General features: G+C 38.4%; 1 protein-coding gene and 2 pseudogenes across 1 annotated transcript; 1 reads left to right on the top strand and 2 right to left on the bottom strand.

The window, feature by feature from the left end:
* Positions 1-400: 400 nt before the first annotated feature.
* LOC137574915 (uncharacterized) lies at positions 401-2056 on the top strand. The gene is made up of 2 exons (XM_068287358.1): positions 401-430; positions 629-2056. The coding sequence occupies exons 1-2, from the start codon at positions 401-403 to the stop codon at positions 2054-2056; spliced, it is 1458 nt and encodes a 485-aa protein (XP_068143459.1).
* An 11399-nt stretch (positions 2057-13455) lies between these two features.
* On the bottom strand, positions 13456-14352 carry LOC137574920 (uncharacterized; annotated as a pseudogene).
* Positions 14353-16475: 2123 nt separating this feature from the next.
* LOC137574921 (uncharacterized) lies at positions 16476-17370 on the bottom strand (annotated as a pseudogene).
* Between the last annotated feature and the right edge of the window lie 1820 nt (positions 17371-19190).

The following is a 19190-nucleotide window of genomic DNA, read 5'->3' on the forward strand; positions in this document are numbered from 1 at the left end:
ATTGGCTCAAATGGCGAGCAGATTTGGATATTCTACAACATATTCAAATACCCCGGTTAGTTGTCAACGACACCGACAACATTGAATTGCATGGATTCTCCGATGCATCTAATCAACAAGGATGGCTCGATCTCTACATCGATTATGGCTGCGAAATCTAGGGTGGCTCTGCTAAAGCAGCAATCTCTGCCTCGCCTAGAGCTTTGCGCGGCACTGCTCCTAAGTCAACTCATACGTTCGATAAAGGCGGCACTTCGACATCAAAAGGTCACGGTTTTTGCATGGTGCGATTCCACAATCGTACTCTATTGGCTATTATACGCACTCTCTCGACTAAAAACATTTGTTGGGAACAGAACTTCGGAAATTCTGGACACCATTCCAAGGCATAATTGGCGTCATGTGGATACGTGACGCGGATCAGTTTATGGTAAGGTTAAACAACTCACAAGTCTGTTTGGATATTTCAGAAAAAAACATACAAAAGAAAGTCAAAATCAATTGTCTGACTGCACTAGTAAATGCAGCTTCTGATCATCCACTCGATCATCTTGTTCAACGAGTATCTTCATGGTTAACGCTCGTTCATACGGTTGGCTATGTCCTACGCTTTCTACGGCGCACTAAGGGTCCATTTGGAGACAAGTGCTCAAAGAGTCTTACGTTCGAGGAAATCACCGCGGCACGCATTGTATGCTTGCGCCACGCGCAAACCTGCTTTCAGGATGACTATAAATTGCTACTCGCAAATAAACCATTGCGAAGTCGATCTCAGCTGTCTAAACTCTCGCCAATGATCGACAAGGACGGACTACTCAGGGTTGGAGGACGCTTGCACCACTCGCAATTGTCCACAGAGGCGAAACATCCAGTTTTGCTACCGAAATCTCATCGCATCACCAAGCTGGTACTTGAATACGAACACAGGGTTAACCTGCACCCTGGGGTCTCATCACTTTTTGTAATGGTACGCCAAAGATTCTGGATATTTGGCGCAAGGAACTTGATAAGGAAAGTCACACACGACTTTTTGGCTTGTTTTCGACAACGGCATCATACATCACAACAAAGGATGGCTGATCTATCCAGCATTCGTGTCACTCAGGCACTTCCATTTGTAAACACTGGATGTGACTATGCTGGTCCAATCCTTCTTAAGGATGGAAAGGGGCGCAAACCGCGCATTGGTAAGGGCTACATATGCCTATTTGTTTGTCTGGTCACATCGGCAATTCATCTGGAACTTGTAACGGATTTGAGCACCGACTCATTCTTGGCCGCGCTAAGACGTTTCGTCTCTTTGCGTGGCAAGTGTAACAAAATCTATAGCGACAACGGAACGAATTTCATTGGAGCTAAACGCGCTCTTGATGAAATGCAGAAGCTGCTGGCATCTCAAACACACATCGAAAAGGTTACGAACACTCTGGCGAATGATGGCATTCAATGGGTATTCATTCCGCCACATGCTCCTCATTGGGGAGGAAAATGGGAATCTGCAGTCAGATGCGTAAAGCTGCATATTCGTCGAGTCATTGGGAAATCTACACTCACCTACGAGCAGATGCGAACTTTACTTGCACAAGTCAGTGCAGTGGTCAACTCACGACCCTTGTGTTACAACTCGGACACAGATGTCAATTATTTGTCACCAGCACATTTCTTGATCGGCAGGCCTCTCACAACTATACCAGAGGCAGACTTAGGCCACATTCCCGTGGGCCGACTTGGGTACTGGCAAAGTATCCAATCTATGATGCAATGCTTCTGGAAGCAATGGCACCAGGAGTATCTTACCACATTGCAACAGCGTCCAAAGTGGACCACCACAGCACCAAATATATCAGTCGGAGATGTGGTACTTGTAAAGGAATCTAACACCCCACCAGCTCACTGGCATCTGGCGCTGGTTCTCGAAGCCTACCCAGGCAAGGATCAATTGGTTCGGGCGGTCAGACTCAAGACATCTTCAGGAGAATTAACTCGGCCAATCACCAAGGTTGCGGTATTGCCCCGTTCAGAAACTGTGTTTCAGGGCGGGCCGGGATGTTCATGAACGGATTGCGTTTATCGATAAGTCACATGTATTTATAAGAATCGACACATATAGAAGCATTGTACACACACACATATCTGTGCGCTGCTGCGTCGGCGCATTTCTCTCTTTTCGTTCAGTAATAAATTGGCACTCAACTGATTCAGTAGTAAAGAATCACAATGTTAAATTATCCAATTAATTTAAAGGTACAGTCCACTGCTAGACCAAATCTACATATTTATGTATAAATGTATAAATGTTTACATAAGAGTATGTATTTGTATATGCCGCCGCAGCGGGAGAGTGAGGATATATGATATTGCATATTTGGCCAGAGCGGCCGCGCGTGTTATATATGCCGACACAGCAATTGTCCAGCACCATGCACTCATGGGTGGTCATGTTACTAAAGAGGCAAATGCACTTGAATGTTGCGCACATAAATATTGTAACTAGTTGCTACAATATGTTTGTAATGTTATTACTATGTTATTCTAGAACATGCCACAACCTCCATCTTTAAAAAAAATAACGTAATTATATGGAGTTATTTGCTAATTTTTATTATATGGAAATTTATTTATGTATTATTAAAAAAAAACTGTTTGTTTAATGATATATGTGGTAAAAGTATTTTTGTAAATATGTATAGTGTCATTAAATGTAGATAATTTATTTGTTTTGTTTTATTATTATTTTCTTTTTTTTTATGTGTATTAATTGATTAAAATTTTTAACCTATCTTTATGCACCAATTGCTTCTTATTCTTTGTATCTTTAATTAAAATGTTATACCTATCCTTTATTTTTTCTATAATGTATGGGCATAAATACTTACGTTCTAACTTATGACCCGTATCATTACATAATAAAACCTTATCTCCTATTTCTAATTCGATATTTTTACTTTTCTATCATATATCTATTTATCCTTTGCTTTATGCTGTTCTAACATTATGCTGTTCTAACATTATTCTGGCTCTTTTATATGCCTGTTCTAATCTTAATTTTGATTCCTTAGCATAATCTTCTATGTTATATAGTGGACTTATCTTATCAACACTATTAAAATGTTTGGATAAATTCGAAGTTTTACCAAATACCAACTCATATGGACTACAATCATGTGCCATAGAGGGTGTTGTATTAAAACAATATGCGAAGTATCGTATCCATACATCCCAGTCAGTTTTGGCAACTGAAATGTATGATCGTAAAAATTCATTGAGTGTTCGGTGGCTTCCCTCCACAGTGCCTACAGTCTGGTGATGATGTTCAGTTGAAGTTATTTTTTTAATTTGCAAGTTTTTGCATAAATCTTCAATTATTGAGTTTCTATATTCTGTTCCCACGTCCCTAATGAACGTGTTCATTGGACCGTACTGCAGAATGAGATCTTCAAATATAGCTTTTGCTACTGTTTGTGCACTTTTGTCTTTTATTGGTATTATTACAAGATATTTTGTTAGGTCGCAGATTAAAGTTACTGCGTATTCATTTCCGTGTTCTGATTTTGGGAGTGGACCGATCGTATCCACAATTACCCTGTCAAAAGCCAGTTGTGGCGTTTTAGTTATAATTGATGGAGTTTTTGTGTGCTTTGTTGTTTTTCTTTTTTGAAACTTAGTACATTTTCGTGTACAATTCCTCCAATAGCAATGCATTTTTATTTTGTCATAGGTCTTAATATTCCAGTGTGACCTCCTTCCAGTGTTCTTTTTCTTTGTCATTATTTGATAATAGGGTCACCGGCTTGAGAGGCGCTACTCTTAAAAATTGTAAAATTTTATTGCCCATATTTTTGAAAGATTCTATTGAAATAGTTTCAAAGATCTTTTCGCTCGGTGCCACTTTGACTTGACTGATATTGAGTATACCGGCTTCTTTTTCGAGCCTTTGAAAAAATTGACCTAAATCAAGAATTCGATTGATATACATATCGCAAATGTCAATTCTTGCTATAACTTTTTTGCCATGTTTGAATGTGCTTAAAGAATCAGTTATTCGCAAGGTCCCTACTTTTTGTACTTCGTCATTTACAATGACGTCATATACATTGGGCTTAGAAGCATTAAGAGATTGCTTTTGCAACCCTTTTATATTATTTTCTTTTTCTTTTCCTGCGCAGGAATTTGACTGTTTACTCTGATTTCTGGTAGTAACTCTCAGAATTTTTTTGCTGGTTTGTATATTTTGTAAGTCCTGTATTGTTATCCTCGACAGCGCGTCGGCTACGACATTATCTTTTCTTTTAAAGAGGGAGGATGTGGCATGTTCTAGAATAACATAGTAATAACATTACAAACATATTGTAGCAACTAGTTACAATATTTATGTGCGCAACATTCAAGTGCATTTGCCTCTTTAGTAACATGACCACCCATGTGTGCATGGTGCTGGACAATTGCTGCAATATGATATATCCTCACTCTCCCGCTGCGGCGGCATATACACATACATACTCTTATAAATATGTTTATACTCAAGCATACCGTTCCTCTGCCTGCATTGCTAGCAAAGCAGCTACGCGGTCTTAGCTTTAATTAACAAATGTATCAGAATCAAGAATCATTGAATAAACTGATCTCAAATGCAAAAGACATATTTGTGTCCCATATAAATATTCAAACTTAATACAATCTTGGATGATTATCCTACAATTGTTTGGGTTGTTTTTTAACATATTTTAAAATGCCAAAAATAAACATAATCGTAATGTAGAACTACAAATAACCAAGGACAATTCCTGTAGATTCAGTAAAGAAATGCTGAAATGGCAAACCAAAGTATGAAGTCATTCAAAATTATCCAGTCCCACATGATGCGGACAGCGCTAGAAGATTCATTGCATTTTGCAACTATAATCGAAGATTTATAAAGGGTGTTTTTTTAAGCGTTTGGTTTTTAAAATTGAAATGAAACACACAAAATTTGAATATTACTGTTAAATTTTTATTTGAGATGATAAAACAATCTCTGCCAATTACTTTTTAAAAATGACTTCATGTAAATGTTGGCCGCGACTGCGTTTCAAGTGATAAACACGGAAGGTCCAATTTTGCACCACTTTTTCCAGCATGTCTAAGGGACATGTCGCCAATAACACGACTGATATTGTATGCCAATGCACCAATTGACGCTGGTTTGTCCTGGTAAACCAATGACTTTACATATCCCCACAAAAAATAATCCATCGATGGTTGAATGTCCAATAAAGTAAAATGTGTGCGAAATTTGTCCACAATTGCCTTTATAGCTTACTCGGTTGGTCGGTTGTGTCGACCATAAAATGGACGTAATTTGCGAAACTTTTCACAGAACACGAATTTTGATAATAAATTTCAATGATTTGTAAACGTTGTTCTGGCGTAAGTCTTTTCATGATGAAATGGCAAACTAAACTGAGCATTTTTCAGTTTCACAGCTGTAATGAACATAATGCGGTATGTCAGTGTTGCCAACGGGAAAAACCAAACGCTTAAAAAAACACCCTTTATAAATATATCTCATCCTTAACGACTCTGACACCAGGCAAAACATTTAGTTCCTGTTGCTAAGCTAACTCTTCCATTATCTTGACAATCTCTAATTTAAAGCACATCCAGCAATGAGATCTCACACACATTCATTGAAGCATCCATTTTTTGTGGCTGCTTTAGCGTCTCCACCTGTACAGGTGATGGCTCAGTTGTCGGGACATTTGCTGCTTGTCCATTCTTGCACATGAAGGCGAACAAGGCTAAATAAAATAAATACTCCAAGGTCTTGACCAGCAACATCTTTGGTATAACGAACGTCTAATGATTTGGGAGCTGTATGAACGACTGCATCGTCTCATTTCTTTGGTTTTGCTTTTTATACCCATTTCCCTTTCACTACACGCACCCAAAATCCAATTCAAATCCAATAAAGGTGCTTGTCCGTCTGTTGTGCTTTTCTAATTACCCCAGCGATTTGTGGTCGAAATTCTTACCAGCGTCAGTCAGCTGCGTCCAAGCGAACGACTGGCCGGGCAAATGCGCGGCACTTTCGCTTTCCTCTGCGGCAAGGGCCAGTGTAACGAATCGTTCGGTTAATTCTGTCACCAAAAGTTCCATCTAATGAATTGCCAGAGAGTAAAAGAAAACTCGCAGATATCAGCATAATTACCATATAAAAGTCGCGTGCCCTCCGTGTCCATAAATAAAGTTTCGGCATTTTGTCTAAACCTCTTGGACTGACTAAATATTCGTTGTTACTTATGACTACAATTTCATCTTGCTTCAAACCCTCCAAAGACTCTCAGCTTTCTTCTTCATAGACAAAGCGAGAAAAAGTGACATATTTTCGCTAAATGACTTGCATATTTACAATATCTCAATTACGATGCTTCAACTAGCATTAGTAATGACTCTGTCTGAGGGGGTCACATATTGGTAACAATAAAAGGCATGTTTTTAATTTTATTTCTTTTCGTTAAGAATAGAATTTTTATGGAAAATTTGGTCTTGGGATACTAACAATGAGTAAAATTAGAGAAGTTTAATTTTAAAGCAAGGCCAAAGTAACAAGAATTATCTATCAGTTTATTAATTTTATGAATCAACAGATTTATTGACTTTAAAATCCATATTTTAGATGTTTCGTCTGTTAAGTTGTTGCTGTACATATTGGTAAGTGGGGAAAGAGAGTGCATATCTGCATCTGGTGTAGTTGGTTCTGTTGTTGTTGTCGATGAAGAGGCGACTGCTGTCGATGTTGTAGGTTCTGTTGTTGTGGTTGTCAATGAAGAATGTTGCTGTTGATGTTGTAGGTTCTGTTGTTGTTGTTGTCGATGAAGAAGAGGCCACGGCTGTTGATGTTGAAGGTTCTGTTGTTGTTGTAGATGAAGTAGAACCCACAGCTGTTGATGTTGTAGGCTCTGTTGTTGTTGTCAATGAGGAAGAAGCCACCGCTGTTGATGTTGTAGATTCTGTTGTTGTTGTAGATGAATACGAGGCCACGGCTGTTGATGTTGTAGGTCCTGTTGTTGTTGTGGATGAAGAAGAAGCCACCGCTGTTGATGTTGTAGGTTCCGTTGGTGTTGTCGAAGAAGAAGAAGACGCCACGGCTGTTGATGTTGTCGACATTGTATTTGTTTGGTATTCTGGGTCTGTCATGTGGAATGTTATGCACCTTCTTCCAAATATTTTCGCCCAATGTATGTTGCCTTTGGTGGTGCACATAAAAAGAAAGGTTCTCTATTATCCTGTATGTCCTTGGTGACGAAATGGAAAACGTCTTAGCTCGTTCAGATTAGACTGTTTGGCCATATCTTGGTAATCCATTTTTCCATATTCTGTATCACTTATCATGATCAAAAGGAATTTGGCTGCTAAATTGTGAAACCCGTTCCGAAGACTCTTCATCTTTTTTAAAAACTAAGAACAAATTGCCAGAGAACAGCCTTTTATACATAAGCAATTTCAAAAGTGGGTCATTTAAAAATTAATTAGCAAGAAGAAAGAGTGAAATATAATATATAACGTTATTAGTAGGTTTTTGCCAGGTAGAGGGCACGATTGCTAGAATAACGTTCTTTAACATTGCCTCCATAATAAAATGTTTATACCCTCACCAAAGCTCAAAATAATAAAGTCGCGATTAGCTTGCAGACTTTTCTGAGTCTTTCTCATAATAGATAAAGCATGAGAAAATGTCTTTAATTAAAATATTTAAAAATAATTCATTAAGGTATTTTGATTAACATAGTTTTTATTAATTAAGCACCAATAAATGGAAAAATAAAAGTACTCTCCCATAACGGATCGTATCCAGTGTTTAAAAATTCAGTGTTGTAAATTGCGCAACAAGCAAAAATTGCACTAACGCCTCAGGACAGGATCGCGGTATTTTTTTTTTCGTTGCTTTTTTTCTTTACTTTCGTGTCGCTCGCCTATATCAAAAAGCGTTTCCTTGTGTTTCTTGTCTTTGTTTTGCAGCACGTCATGGTCCATTTCGTTTGCCGCGTGGGCTTTGTTTATGTAAGGATTACATCTTGAAGCATAATGCGGCTGTGTTCTATTACCTTAGAAAATTATTGCCAAGGATCCTGAATTATCATGCCTTAAGAGAGTTTATCTTTATTTCATGGATTTGATGAATAAGTTAAAAATAACCAGAGGGCCGGGGCTAACTTCGACCGCGTTAAAGTTTGTATAGCCTTGCAACTTTTTTGGTAACTCTTTCCTTACCTATTAGCTATCAATGGTTAATGTTTGCGAAAGAATGGCCTACAATCATAGGAAATAACGAAGATATTGATCAAAGTCATTGTTTTCCACCGATCGTTTCTATGGGAGCTATATGATATAGTCACCCGATCTTTATCAAATTCGACATAGTCATTAACAGATATATTAAATTAAGAAACGTTTAATTTGAAAACAATAACGTTAAAAGTAACGAAGTTATTTACAAAAGTCACTGTTTTCGCCCGATCGTATCTATGGGAGCTTTATGATATAGTCATCCGATCTTGATCAAATTTGGCACAGTCGTTTATAAGCGAAATAAACTCTCTAATATTAAGTTTCACGATAATAACACAGAAAATAACGAAGTTGTTGAGAAAAGTCACTGTTCGTGACTTTGGGGTTTGTATGGGAGCTATATGATATAGTGGACAAAAACGCCTGAATCCGAGATATACAACCCCTGGAGTATATACAAGCCTACGTGCAAAATTTCAGCTCTGTAGCTCTTAAGGTCTAGGAGGAGTTTGCGTTGATCCAGACGGACGGACGGACGCACGGACATGGCTAGTTGAACTCGTCTCGTCGTGCTGATCAAGAATATATATACTTTGTATGGTCGGAGATGCTTCGTTTTATGCGTTGCACACTTCTGACCAAAATTAATATACCCTTTTTGCAAGGGAATAAAAAATGTTCTTGAATCAATTGTTTTGGGGGCTTAGTTGGCAATTGTTGGCAAAGCGGTTGAGTTAGTCACTGCACCGGTTGAGTAGGTTCTGTAGGTGGTTCTGTAGGTGGATTGGATGTCTGAGGGGTTGTCTTGTAGCCGAGCTTGTTTCGTAATTTATTGCCCCATTGAAGTAGACCATGCTCCACATGCTCTTGAGTATACTCAACTTGCAATACTGGTTCTTTATCGTCCACTGGATATGCCCAATTGGCTGTTACCAGGAACGCGACAATAAGCGCGATTTTCATATATAATTTACCACAATCGATGCAATTTCTTGCCATTTTTGTTTATACTAAAAATAACTTTTGGTCAATCCATTTTATAGGCGCGATAGGAGAAAACTGTGGAGAAATTATAGATAGGGCTGTGTGTATAAATAATTAATCAATAATTAGTGTTAATTTTGTTAATCTATTTTTGCGATATAATTTACGACGTTAAAATGTATTTATTTACGAATCTGATAAATCAGGTTTTCTCTAGGTAACGAAGAGTTTTAAAAGTATTCAAAGAATTTTGTTTTCTTTTCATGAATCATTTTTAATCAATTGCTATTAAAAATATCATAACAAATACTTAGTAAATAAATACTCTTTCATTTAGCAGACATATTTTAATGGACCTGAGTGTGTTACGTGATATTTAGTCTGCTAAGAAATTGTGGCTTGTGGATGATACAATAAAGCAGTCGCCAGCTCTCTCTATTACTTCCTCTCCGATTTTACTTTCGCCTACACCATCTTCTTGTCCCTCTTTATGCTCTTCTTTTCAGATTGAAGTACCCATTACAAGCCCTGGTGTACCTCAATCTATCCCTCACGGGAACTCTGATCAATCACAGGATCATGCCGGCTCTCAATCACTTGCGGATCCCAATGCTCCTCCGCCTCCACTAACTGTAGTGCCTCATCGCAAACAATTATTTATTTCTAGGCTTGCTCCAGATACTTCTGAGTCGTCTGTAGCCGCTTACATTGGTAATATTTGCCTTGCTAAGGCATATTTTAAAAGTTTAAGTTTTGTAGGCCTCGCGAAATCTCCTCTTTTAAAATTACAGTACCAAATGAGTACTTCTCTGCTATGGTTGACCCTAATTTTTGGCCAGAGGGCCTAGTTGTACACGAGTTTGCGCCCAATAAGCGCTCTCGTCCGTTGCCTGTCCACCTTCCTACTTTATCTTCTGCTTCAAAAAACTAATAACGTCTAGTCTTTGCATTCATTATCAAAATGTAAGAGGACTTCTTACCAAGCTGTCGAACCTTTTCTGTGATAGCCAAACCTTTTCGGCTGACATATTAGCTTTCTCTGAAACTTGGCTTAACTCCTCTGTTTTAGATAATGAAATTCTTTCTAATAATTTTATTTCTTATAGGCTTGATCGTGTTGGTCGTCGTGGCGGTGGAGTACTCATTGCTGTAAACTCGAATCTGTCTTCAAGTGTGGTTCCGATTGATCTCCCCTTAGGTGTTGAGTTTATTTGCGTCGAAGTTACATGTTCTAACTTTAGCCTATATATCTCTTGTTCATATATTCCTCCAGCTTCTGAAATCATGATCTACGTGCACCATGCTGATGCTTTACGAACTATTTTTGGTCGTCTTAAAGATCGTGATGTTCTTATAGTTTTAGGTGATTTTAACTTGCCTAATATTTCTTGGCTTGTTGATGATAATCTATCTTTCTTAATTCCTTCATCTCAACATGTTTTTCTTGATAGCCTACTTGAATGTCCACTATATCAGTTGAATTCTTTCCTTAACTGTTCTAAAAGAATCCTTGATCTTGTTTTTGTCTCTGATCCCACTGTTAGTGCTGTATCGCAAACACAGCCACTAGTGAAACCTGAAGATCCTTATCATCCTACCATTGAAGTTACTATTTCTTACAATTCCGTTACTAATTTATTTAAAAACATCTCAAATTCTCGTCGTAGATGTTTTCGTAAAACAAATTTCAATCTTCTTAACAGCCCTATTATTTTCTTTTGATTGGTCGTTTCTATTTGAGTGCTACGATATAGATTGTGCAGTGAAGTTTCTGTGAATGTCTCTACCGTCTCCAGCTCGCCAGCCTGGTTCACACGTAGGCTCTCTAATCTTCGTAACACTAAATATTTTAAAAGATTTAAAAAAACTGGTTCGCGACTTGACTATGCAAATTATTGTATAGCCAAATCTCAATTTTGTCTTTTAAATACTCAATGCTACAACAATTATCTCGTTCGCTGTAAGGCTGAATTTTATAATAACCCCAAAAGATTTTACAACTTTGTCAATTCCAAAAGACGCTCTAATGTCCTACCTTCCACCTTCAGACTTAACGACCAGTCTGCTAATAATGATTTAGATATTGCAGATCTGTTTTGCTACATTTTTTCAGTCGACATATTCTACTACTGTTTGGGATCCCACACCCTATCCCTTTTCAATCCCACATTTAAATTGTATGTTTTTTCCCAGTATTACTGAAGACTGTATTCTCTCTAGCTTGTCATCTATGAAGTCTTCCTTCATTCCCGGGCCTGATGATATACCTAGTTGCATCCTTAAAATGTGTTCGATTTCCCTATCTAAGCCTTTAGCTCGGTTATTCTTTATATCGAGTGAGACTTGTAGATTTCCTGATATTTGGAAGGAGTCATTTATTATTCCGCTTTTTAAAAAGGGTAGCAAATCGGATGTTTCCAACTACCGTGGCATTGCCAAACTTTCGGCAATACCTAAACTGTTTGAGAAAATTATTACGTCTTCCCTTCAACATCTATCCAGATCCACTATTTCTCCTTGCCAGCATGGTTTCATGAAAGGTCGTTCGTCGCTTACCAACCTTTTAGAATTGACTACCCTAGTACACCATGGCTTCCGTAAAAAGTGTCAAACTGATGTTATTTATACTGACTTCAGTAAGGCTTTGATACGGTTGATCATTCTTTGCTTCTCGCGAAACTTAACATCATGGGTTTTTTACCAAAAATTATTGGGTTGGTTAAAGTCGTATCTTATTGGCAGAACCCAAAAGGTGTCTTTTCGTTCCTCGATATCTAAAACTGTTCGAGTTACGTCAGGTGTAACCCAAGGCAGTCATCTGGGCCCACTATTATTTACATTGTTTATAAATGATTTTCCTTTGGCCTTGACTCATTCACGCGTGCTCATGTTTGCGGATGACGTCAAGATTTGTTATTCCTATAATGATCCTTCTTTCCAACAGTACTTGCAATCAGATCTCGATGCGTTCTGTGATTGGTGCCACGTTAATAAATTACACCTTAATGCCTCTAAGTGTTCTTTTATGACTTTCAGTCGTTTGTCTCCGCTCCGTCATTCAAAGACTTAGGCGTTATGTTTGACCCTAAATTTTCATTTAATGTTCGTATTTCTTCAATTGTCAACAGTGCAAGCAGCCTTCTCGGCCTCATTAAACGTTGGGCCAAAGAATTTGATGATCCCTATGTAACAAAGGTTTTATACACTTCGTTAGTTCGCCCTACTCTAGAATATTGCTCGCCAGTGTGGAACCCGCAATATGATGTTCACCAGCGTAGTATTAAATCGGTACAGAAGCAATTCCTTAAGTTTGCGCTACGCGGTCTAAATTGGGACCCGGGTCTTCGCCTACCTTCTTATTCTGACAGAGTTCTTCTTATTAATCTTCCTTCACTTTATAACCGTAGGCTTGTTTTTGGCATTCTCTTTCTCCATAAACTAGTCAACGGCGAAGTCTTTTCTACGAATTTACTAGATACGCTGTATTTTTGTGTTCCCTCACGTCGGACCAGAAACTTTTTTCCTATTCACCTTAGTAGATGTCTGACTAACTACTCTCTTCACGAACCTCTTTCGTGTTCTTTGCCAATCTTTTAACAACCTTTCTCACCTTATCTCTCCTCATCTTTCTGTCACTTCTCTTTGCGCTATACTTTTTAATCATCTACAGCGAAACCAATGAAAATATTCTGGACTTGGATTGGCTGCAACTCATCCCTGGCCACATTGACTGTGAATCGGGGCATAGCTGGCACCTTGTGCAAATAAAACACCTCCACCGGGCTGGGGATGTTTAGTTGTGTATAAAGCTAAGCTACCTTCTTCATTTAATTACTATCTGTCTTTAGCTTAAGCTTTTTCGTCGACTGCTGTGTTAGTTGACGTAAATAAATAAATAAATAAATAAATAAATAAATAAATATGGCGCAAATATGATTAGAATATTCGATATGCATTGTCCTGAGCTATTCAAGTCGTCGGTTGAGTTCGTCGGGGTGGCCGTTGGTTGTCATTTTTTTGTTTTTTTTTTTTTTTTTTTTTTGGTATGTCGCAGTTAACTAACTAAATACAACTAAATAATTATTGACTACAACGAATGTGAAAAGGAAAGTGTCGGCAGGGTGGAAAGGAAAATCAAAGTAGAAGGAACGAAGAGATAGAAGAGGATAAAGTCAAATGAATGGAGTTGATTTTTATGGTTGTTTAGAAGGGTTGAGCCAGACCTTAGTGGTTGTAGGCTAAGTCGGCGGCAGCAGCCTGACCATTTTGGCTCCAGTCGGAGTGCACAATATCGGCATTCAATGGGCTGCCCGTGATGTAGGCAGTAGTGATGTGATCCTTCTTCTTAGCCAACAAATCCTTGAAGAAGGTGGCACCTTTGAAAAAAATTAAAATTGTTAAATCCATGTCAATTATAATGAATTGTATCGCATTCTAACCAGCCAAAATGAGGGCAAGGAAAGAGATGGCCAGAGCCTTGAGGGAAATGAACTTGATGATGGTGAACAGAACCTTGATGACCACAGCCTTCTTCAATTTCAAAGCCAACATCAGTGGCAACAGCATTTTCTTCTTGCTGCGCGATTCTGTATAAGTTGAATAAATTAAGAAAACACACATCCAATTATATACAAATCACACAAAAAGTGGACTATACTAAGAGCTTCATTGAAAGCTTTTCACTAATTTTAAACTTACGCCGGCAAGCATGCAATCAAATTTACTTTTATATAATGCTTAATATGCAAATGTTTGTATGTCTCTGACTTTCGATAACTTACCCTCCATGGCACGTCCACTCTAAACATTCTCGGTATTCTCATCCTGCTCATCACCAGAGAACGAAAGGTTAAGTTAATGGGTTTCCAAATAACGTTCAGCACGATCCTCAAACGATTCAACAGCATTGCTGGCACCAAAGCTACGTCCTGTTTCGGTACGATCAATGCGTAGGCCACCAAACAATGATACTGAATCATCATTATCCAATTTATTCAGCATATTCACTAAATCCTTTTCGCTATTATCCTGCGATGGTAGAGCCAAAGTACCGCACACAAAGCTGGCCACGAGCATAACACAAACGAATTTCGCGCACATTTTTGCTGAATGTTTTTCCGGAACGGGTCAAGTTGATTTGGGGGAAAATGATTTGTTTGGCACAGTCGTTTATAAGCGTAATAAACTCTCTAATATTAAGTTTCACGATAATAACACAGAAAATAACGAAGTTATTGAGAAAAGTCACTTCGTGACTTTGGGGTTTGTATGGGAGCTATATGATATAGTGGTCCGATCCGCCTGAATCCGAGACATACAACCCCTGCAGAATATACAAGCCTACGTGCAAAATTTCAGCTCTGTAGCTCTTACGGTCTAGGAGGAGTTTGCGTTGATCCAGACGGACGGACGGACGGACGGACATGGCCAGTTGAACTTGTCTTTTCGTGCTGATAAAGAATATATATACTTTGTATGGTCGGAGATGCTTCGTTCTATCCGTTGCACACTTTTGACCAAAATTAATATACCCTTTTTGCAAGGGTATAAAAAATGTTCTTGAATCAATTGTTTTGGGGGCTTAGTTGGCAATTGTTGGCAAAGCGGTTGAGGTAGTCACTGCACCGGTTGAGTAGGTTCTGTAGGTGGTTCTGTAGGTGTTTCGGAATTTATTGCCCCATTGAAGTAGACCTTCCGGAAACCGTTTCAATTGACCAGAATTTGGATCAAGTGTGCCCTCTACATGCTCTTGAGTATACTCAACTTGCAATACTGGTTCTTTATCGTCCAATGGATATGCCCAATTGGCTATTACCAGAAACGCGACAATAAGCGCACCAGAGAACTAAAGGTATAGTTTATGGCTTTCCAAATAACGTTCAGCGCGATCCTCAAACGATTCAACAGCCTTGCTGGCACTATAGCTACGTCATGTTTCGGTAAGATTAATACGTAGGCCACCAAACAATGATAATGAATCATCATTATCCAATTTATTCAGCATATTCACTAAATCCTTTTCGCTATTATCCTGCGATGGTAGAGCCAAAGCACCGCACACAAAGCTGGCCACGAGCATAACACAAACGAATTTCGCGCACATTTTTGCTGAATGTTTTTCCGGAACGGGTCAAGTTGATTTGGGGGGAAAATGATTTGTTTGGCACAGTCGTTTATAAGCGTAATAAACTCTCTTATATTAAGTTTCACGATAATAACAGAAAATAACGAAGTTATTGAGAAAAGTCACTGTTCGTGACTTTGGGGTTTGTATGGGAGCTATATGATATAGTGGTCCGATCCGCCTGAATACGAGATATGGATGGGATGTCTGAGGGGTTGTCTTGTAGCCGAGCTTGTTTCGTAATTTATTGCCCCATTGAAGTAGACCTTCCGGAAACCGTTTCAATTGACCAGAATTTGGATTAAGTGTGCCCTCCACATGCTCTTGAGTATACTCAACTTGCAATACTGGTTCTTTATCGTCCACTGGATATGCCCAATTGGCTGTTACCAGAAACGCGTCAATAAGCGCGATTTTCATATATAATTTACCACAATCAATGCAATTGCTTGCCATTTTTGTTTATACTAAAAATAGCTTTTGGTCAATCCATTTCATAGGCGCGATAGGAGAAAACTGTGGAGAAATTATAGATAGGGCTCTGTGTATAAATAATTAACAATAATTAGTGTTAATTTTGTTAATCTATTTTCGCGATATAATTTACGACGTTAAAATGTATTTATTTACGAATCTGATAAATCAGGTTTTCTCTAGGAAACGAAGAGTTTTAAAAGTATTCAAAGTAAAAATATCATAAGAAATACTTAGTAAATAAATACTCTTTCATTTAGCAGACATATTTTGATGGACCTGAGTGTGTTACGTGATATTGAGTCTGCTAAGAAATTGTGGCTTGTGGATGATACAATAAATATGGCGCAAATATGATTAGAATATTCGATATGCATTGTCCTGAACTATCCAAGTCGTCGGTTGGGTTCGTCGGGGTGGCCGTTGGTTGTCATTTTTTGTGTTTCTTTTTTTTTTTTTTTTTTGGTATGTCGCAGTTAAATAAGTAAATACAACTAAATAATTATCGACTACAACGAATGTGAAAAGGAAAATGTCGGCAGAATGGAAAGGAAAATCAAAGTAGAAGGAACGAAGAGATAGAAGAGGATAAAGTCAAATGAATGGAGTTGATTTTTATGGTTGTTTAGAAGGGTTGAGCCAGACCTTAGTGGTTGTAGGCTAAGTCGGCGGCAGCAGCCTGACCATTTTGGCTCTAGTCGGAGTGCACAATATCGGCATTCAATGGGCTACCCGTGATGTAGGCAGTAGTGATGTGATCCTTCTTCTTAGCCAACAAATCCTTGAAGAAGGTGGCACCTTTGAAAAAAATTAAAATTGTTAAATCCATGTCAATTTACAATGAATTGCATCGCATTCTAACCAGCCAAAATGAGGGCAAGGAAAGAGATGGCCAGAGCCTTGAGGGAAATGAACTTGATGATGGTGAACAGAACCTTGATGACCACAGCCTTCTTCAATTTCAAAGCCAACAGCAGTGGCAACAGCATTTACTTCATGTGCTTGCTGCACGATTCTGTATAAGTTAAATAAATTAAGAAAACACACATCCAATTAAATACAAATCACACAAAAGTAGACTATACTAAGAGCTTCAGTGAAAGCTTTTCACTAATTTTAAACTTTCGCCGGCAAGCATGCAATCAAATTTACTTTCATATAATGCTTAATATGCAAATGTTTGTATGTCTCTGACTTTCGATAACTTACCCTCCATGGCACGTCCACTCTAAACATTCTCGGTATTCTCATCCTGCTCATCACCAGAGAACGAAAGGTATAGTTCATGGGTTTCCAAATAACGTTCAGCGCGATCCTCAAACGATTCAACAGCTTTGCACTATAGCTACGTCCTGTTTCGGTAAGATCAATACGTAGACCACTAAACAATGATACTGAATCATCATTATCCAATTTATTCATCATATTCACTAAATCCTTTTCGCTATTATCCTGCGATGGTAGAGCCAAAGCACCGCACACAAAGCTGGCCACGAGCATAACACGAATTTCGCGCACATTTTTGCTGAATGTTTCTCCGGAACGGGTCAAGTTGATTTGGGGGGAAAATGATTTGTTTGTATTTTATTGATATTGATAGTCCTTTTGGGGAATCGAACACTGTTGTTCCAGCTCACTGCTGTTGGCTTTGTGAATGGAAATTGCTTTGTGATTAATTGTATGCAATTTTATACTTTTTCGAAATTGTATGCGTGAGTTTGGGGACACCGTCGAATCGAGTCGATTGACCAATTTTAGTAGCTAGAGATCGCCGGCTAGCCAAAAACGTTTCAAAATCAAAACGCAGCACTCCAACACATACAACAACAATGGGCAGAAGACAACGAAGCACAATTTATGCAAAACGTACAACAATTTCTTGACCATATTTCCATGAACGTCGTCGTCAACGAAAGTGAAGTCTTTCACGCCTTCATAGTTAGTATGCACTTTGACTGCTTGAATATGATTTTTGTTTTTTTTTTCCTTACATATTTTATATAAGCAAATGTCCCAATTTTAGCCTATCCGTAAGGTGTGCATAATTGGCATGCAATTGCTGTCGCCGTCCCTTGTGTCCAGAGACAGACAGAGAGAGAGAGAGAGAGAGAGACAGAGGACGTGACTTCATTTAGTTATGACAAAATGGACTGTGCCAGATTCTAGGGTCTGTGGCTGGCTTTTGGCTTTTCTTTTTCCTTCTCATCCATCTGCTGTTTATCATTAGACGGGCCATTGAATATCATTAAAGGGATTATTAGTAGACTCGCCCGTATTTGGTATGCCTCAGCTTTGGTGACTTAATGCGCGTTTTGGCCTAGTAAAAAAATAAACAGCAACAATAACGCCATCGCATTTGTATGAGCGCTTTCGATTTCATTCTCTTTTTTTTGCCGTTTTCTATTTCAATTGCTTCTTAATCTATTTCCAAAAGAAAGCTGAATTGTAGCACATAGTCGCATATATCAATCGCACAAGCGACACTTTTATGAGCATAAGTAGAAAGTTTCTGACTGCGACTTGTGCGGTAAAGGTAAACAATTAACATGTCAAGGCACAGGTATGTTGGCATTAGAAATTTCAATTATCATATGTGAGTAGATTGTTGTTGGCGGATGAAGAGTTAAGTGCAAGAGGGAAGGTAAGCACACTTGCTAAAACTAATCTAAAACCTTCTTCCCTATGGTCAAAGCATATCAATTCTTGGTGGCAGTCGACACTCAAGCAGAACCTGCCACAAGTCTTAATTGCCACAAGAAACTTGTTTAAGGGTCGTGTCCATGTGATAAAGTTCCAAATATTTGTCGCCCAACCAGTTGAGTTAAGTTGACTTAACTTGAGTTGAGTGTGCATAGTTGCTGGTATTTCTATTAAGCAGTGATTGGCACGAGAAAGTTATGCCAAACACAGGTAAATATAATCTATTTGATTATGGTCTAAACGACCAACAACATCACACACACTCACATGACTTAACTAAGGTAGATAGATACGAAAATCTTGGGACAAATTTGAGGAAAAATACTTTGCTTTTTGCTTGATTTATTATCATACAATAAAGTTGTGTGTCGTGTTTTTTTTAATTTTTTTGTGTTTGTAATACAATAAGCTAGTTAAGTTAATTACTCTTCGAATAAATTACTACAGGCTACGGATTCAAAACCAAGGCACATATTTGGCTATTGGTGGCCTGACCAAAAGAAGAACTGCTTATTGTTGCTCCTGTTGCTGTTGGCCAGCATAGGCCAATTCTTGGGCATCAGTGTCAATGCTGCGGGCATAAGGATAGGCCGATGAGACACCCGAGCCTTGCCTTATAAGTAAATTGACTGTAACTACA

The sequence above is a fragment of the Drosophila tropicalis genome, unplaced genomic scaffold (genome assembly GCF_018151085.1).
Source record: "Drosophila tropicalis isolate 14030-0801.00 unplaced genomic scaffold, ASM1815108v1 contig_501, whole genome shotgun sequence".
NCBI lineage: Eukaryota > Metazoa > Arthropoda > Insecta > Diptera > Drosophilidae > Drosophila > Drosophila tropicalis.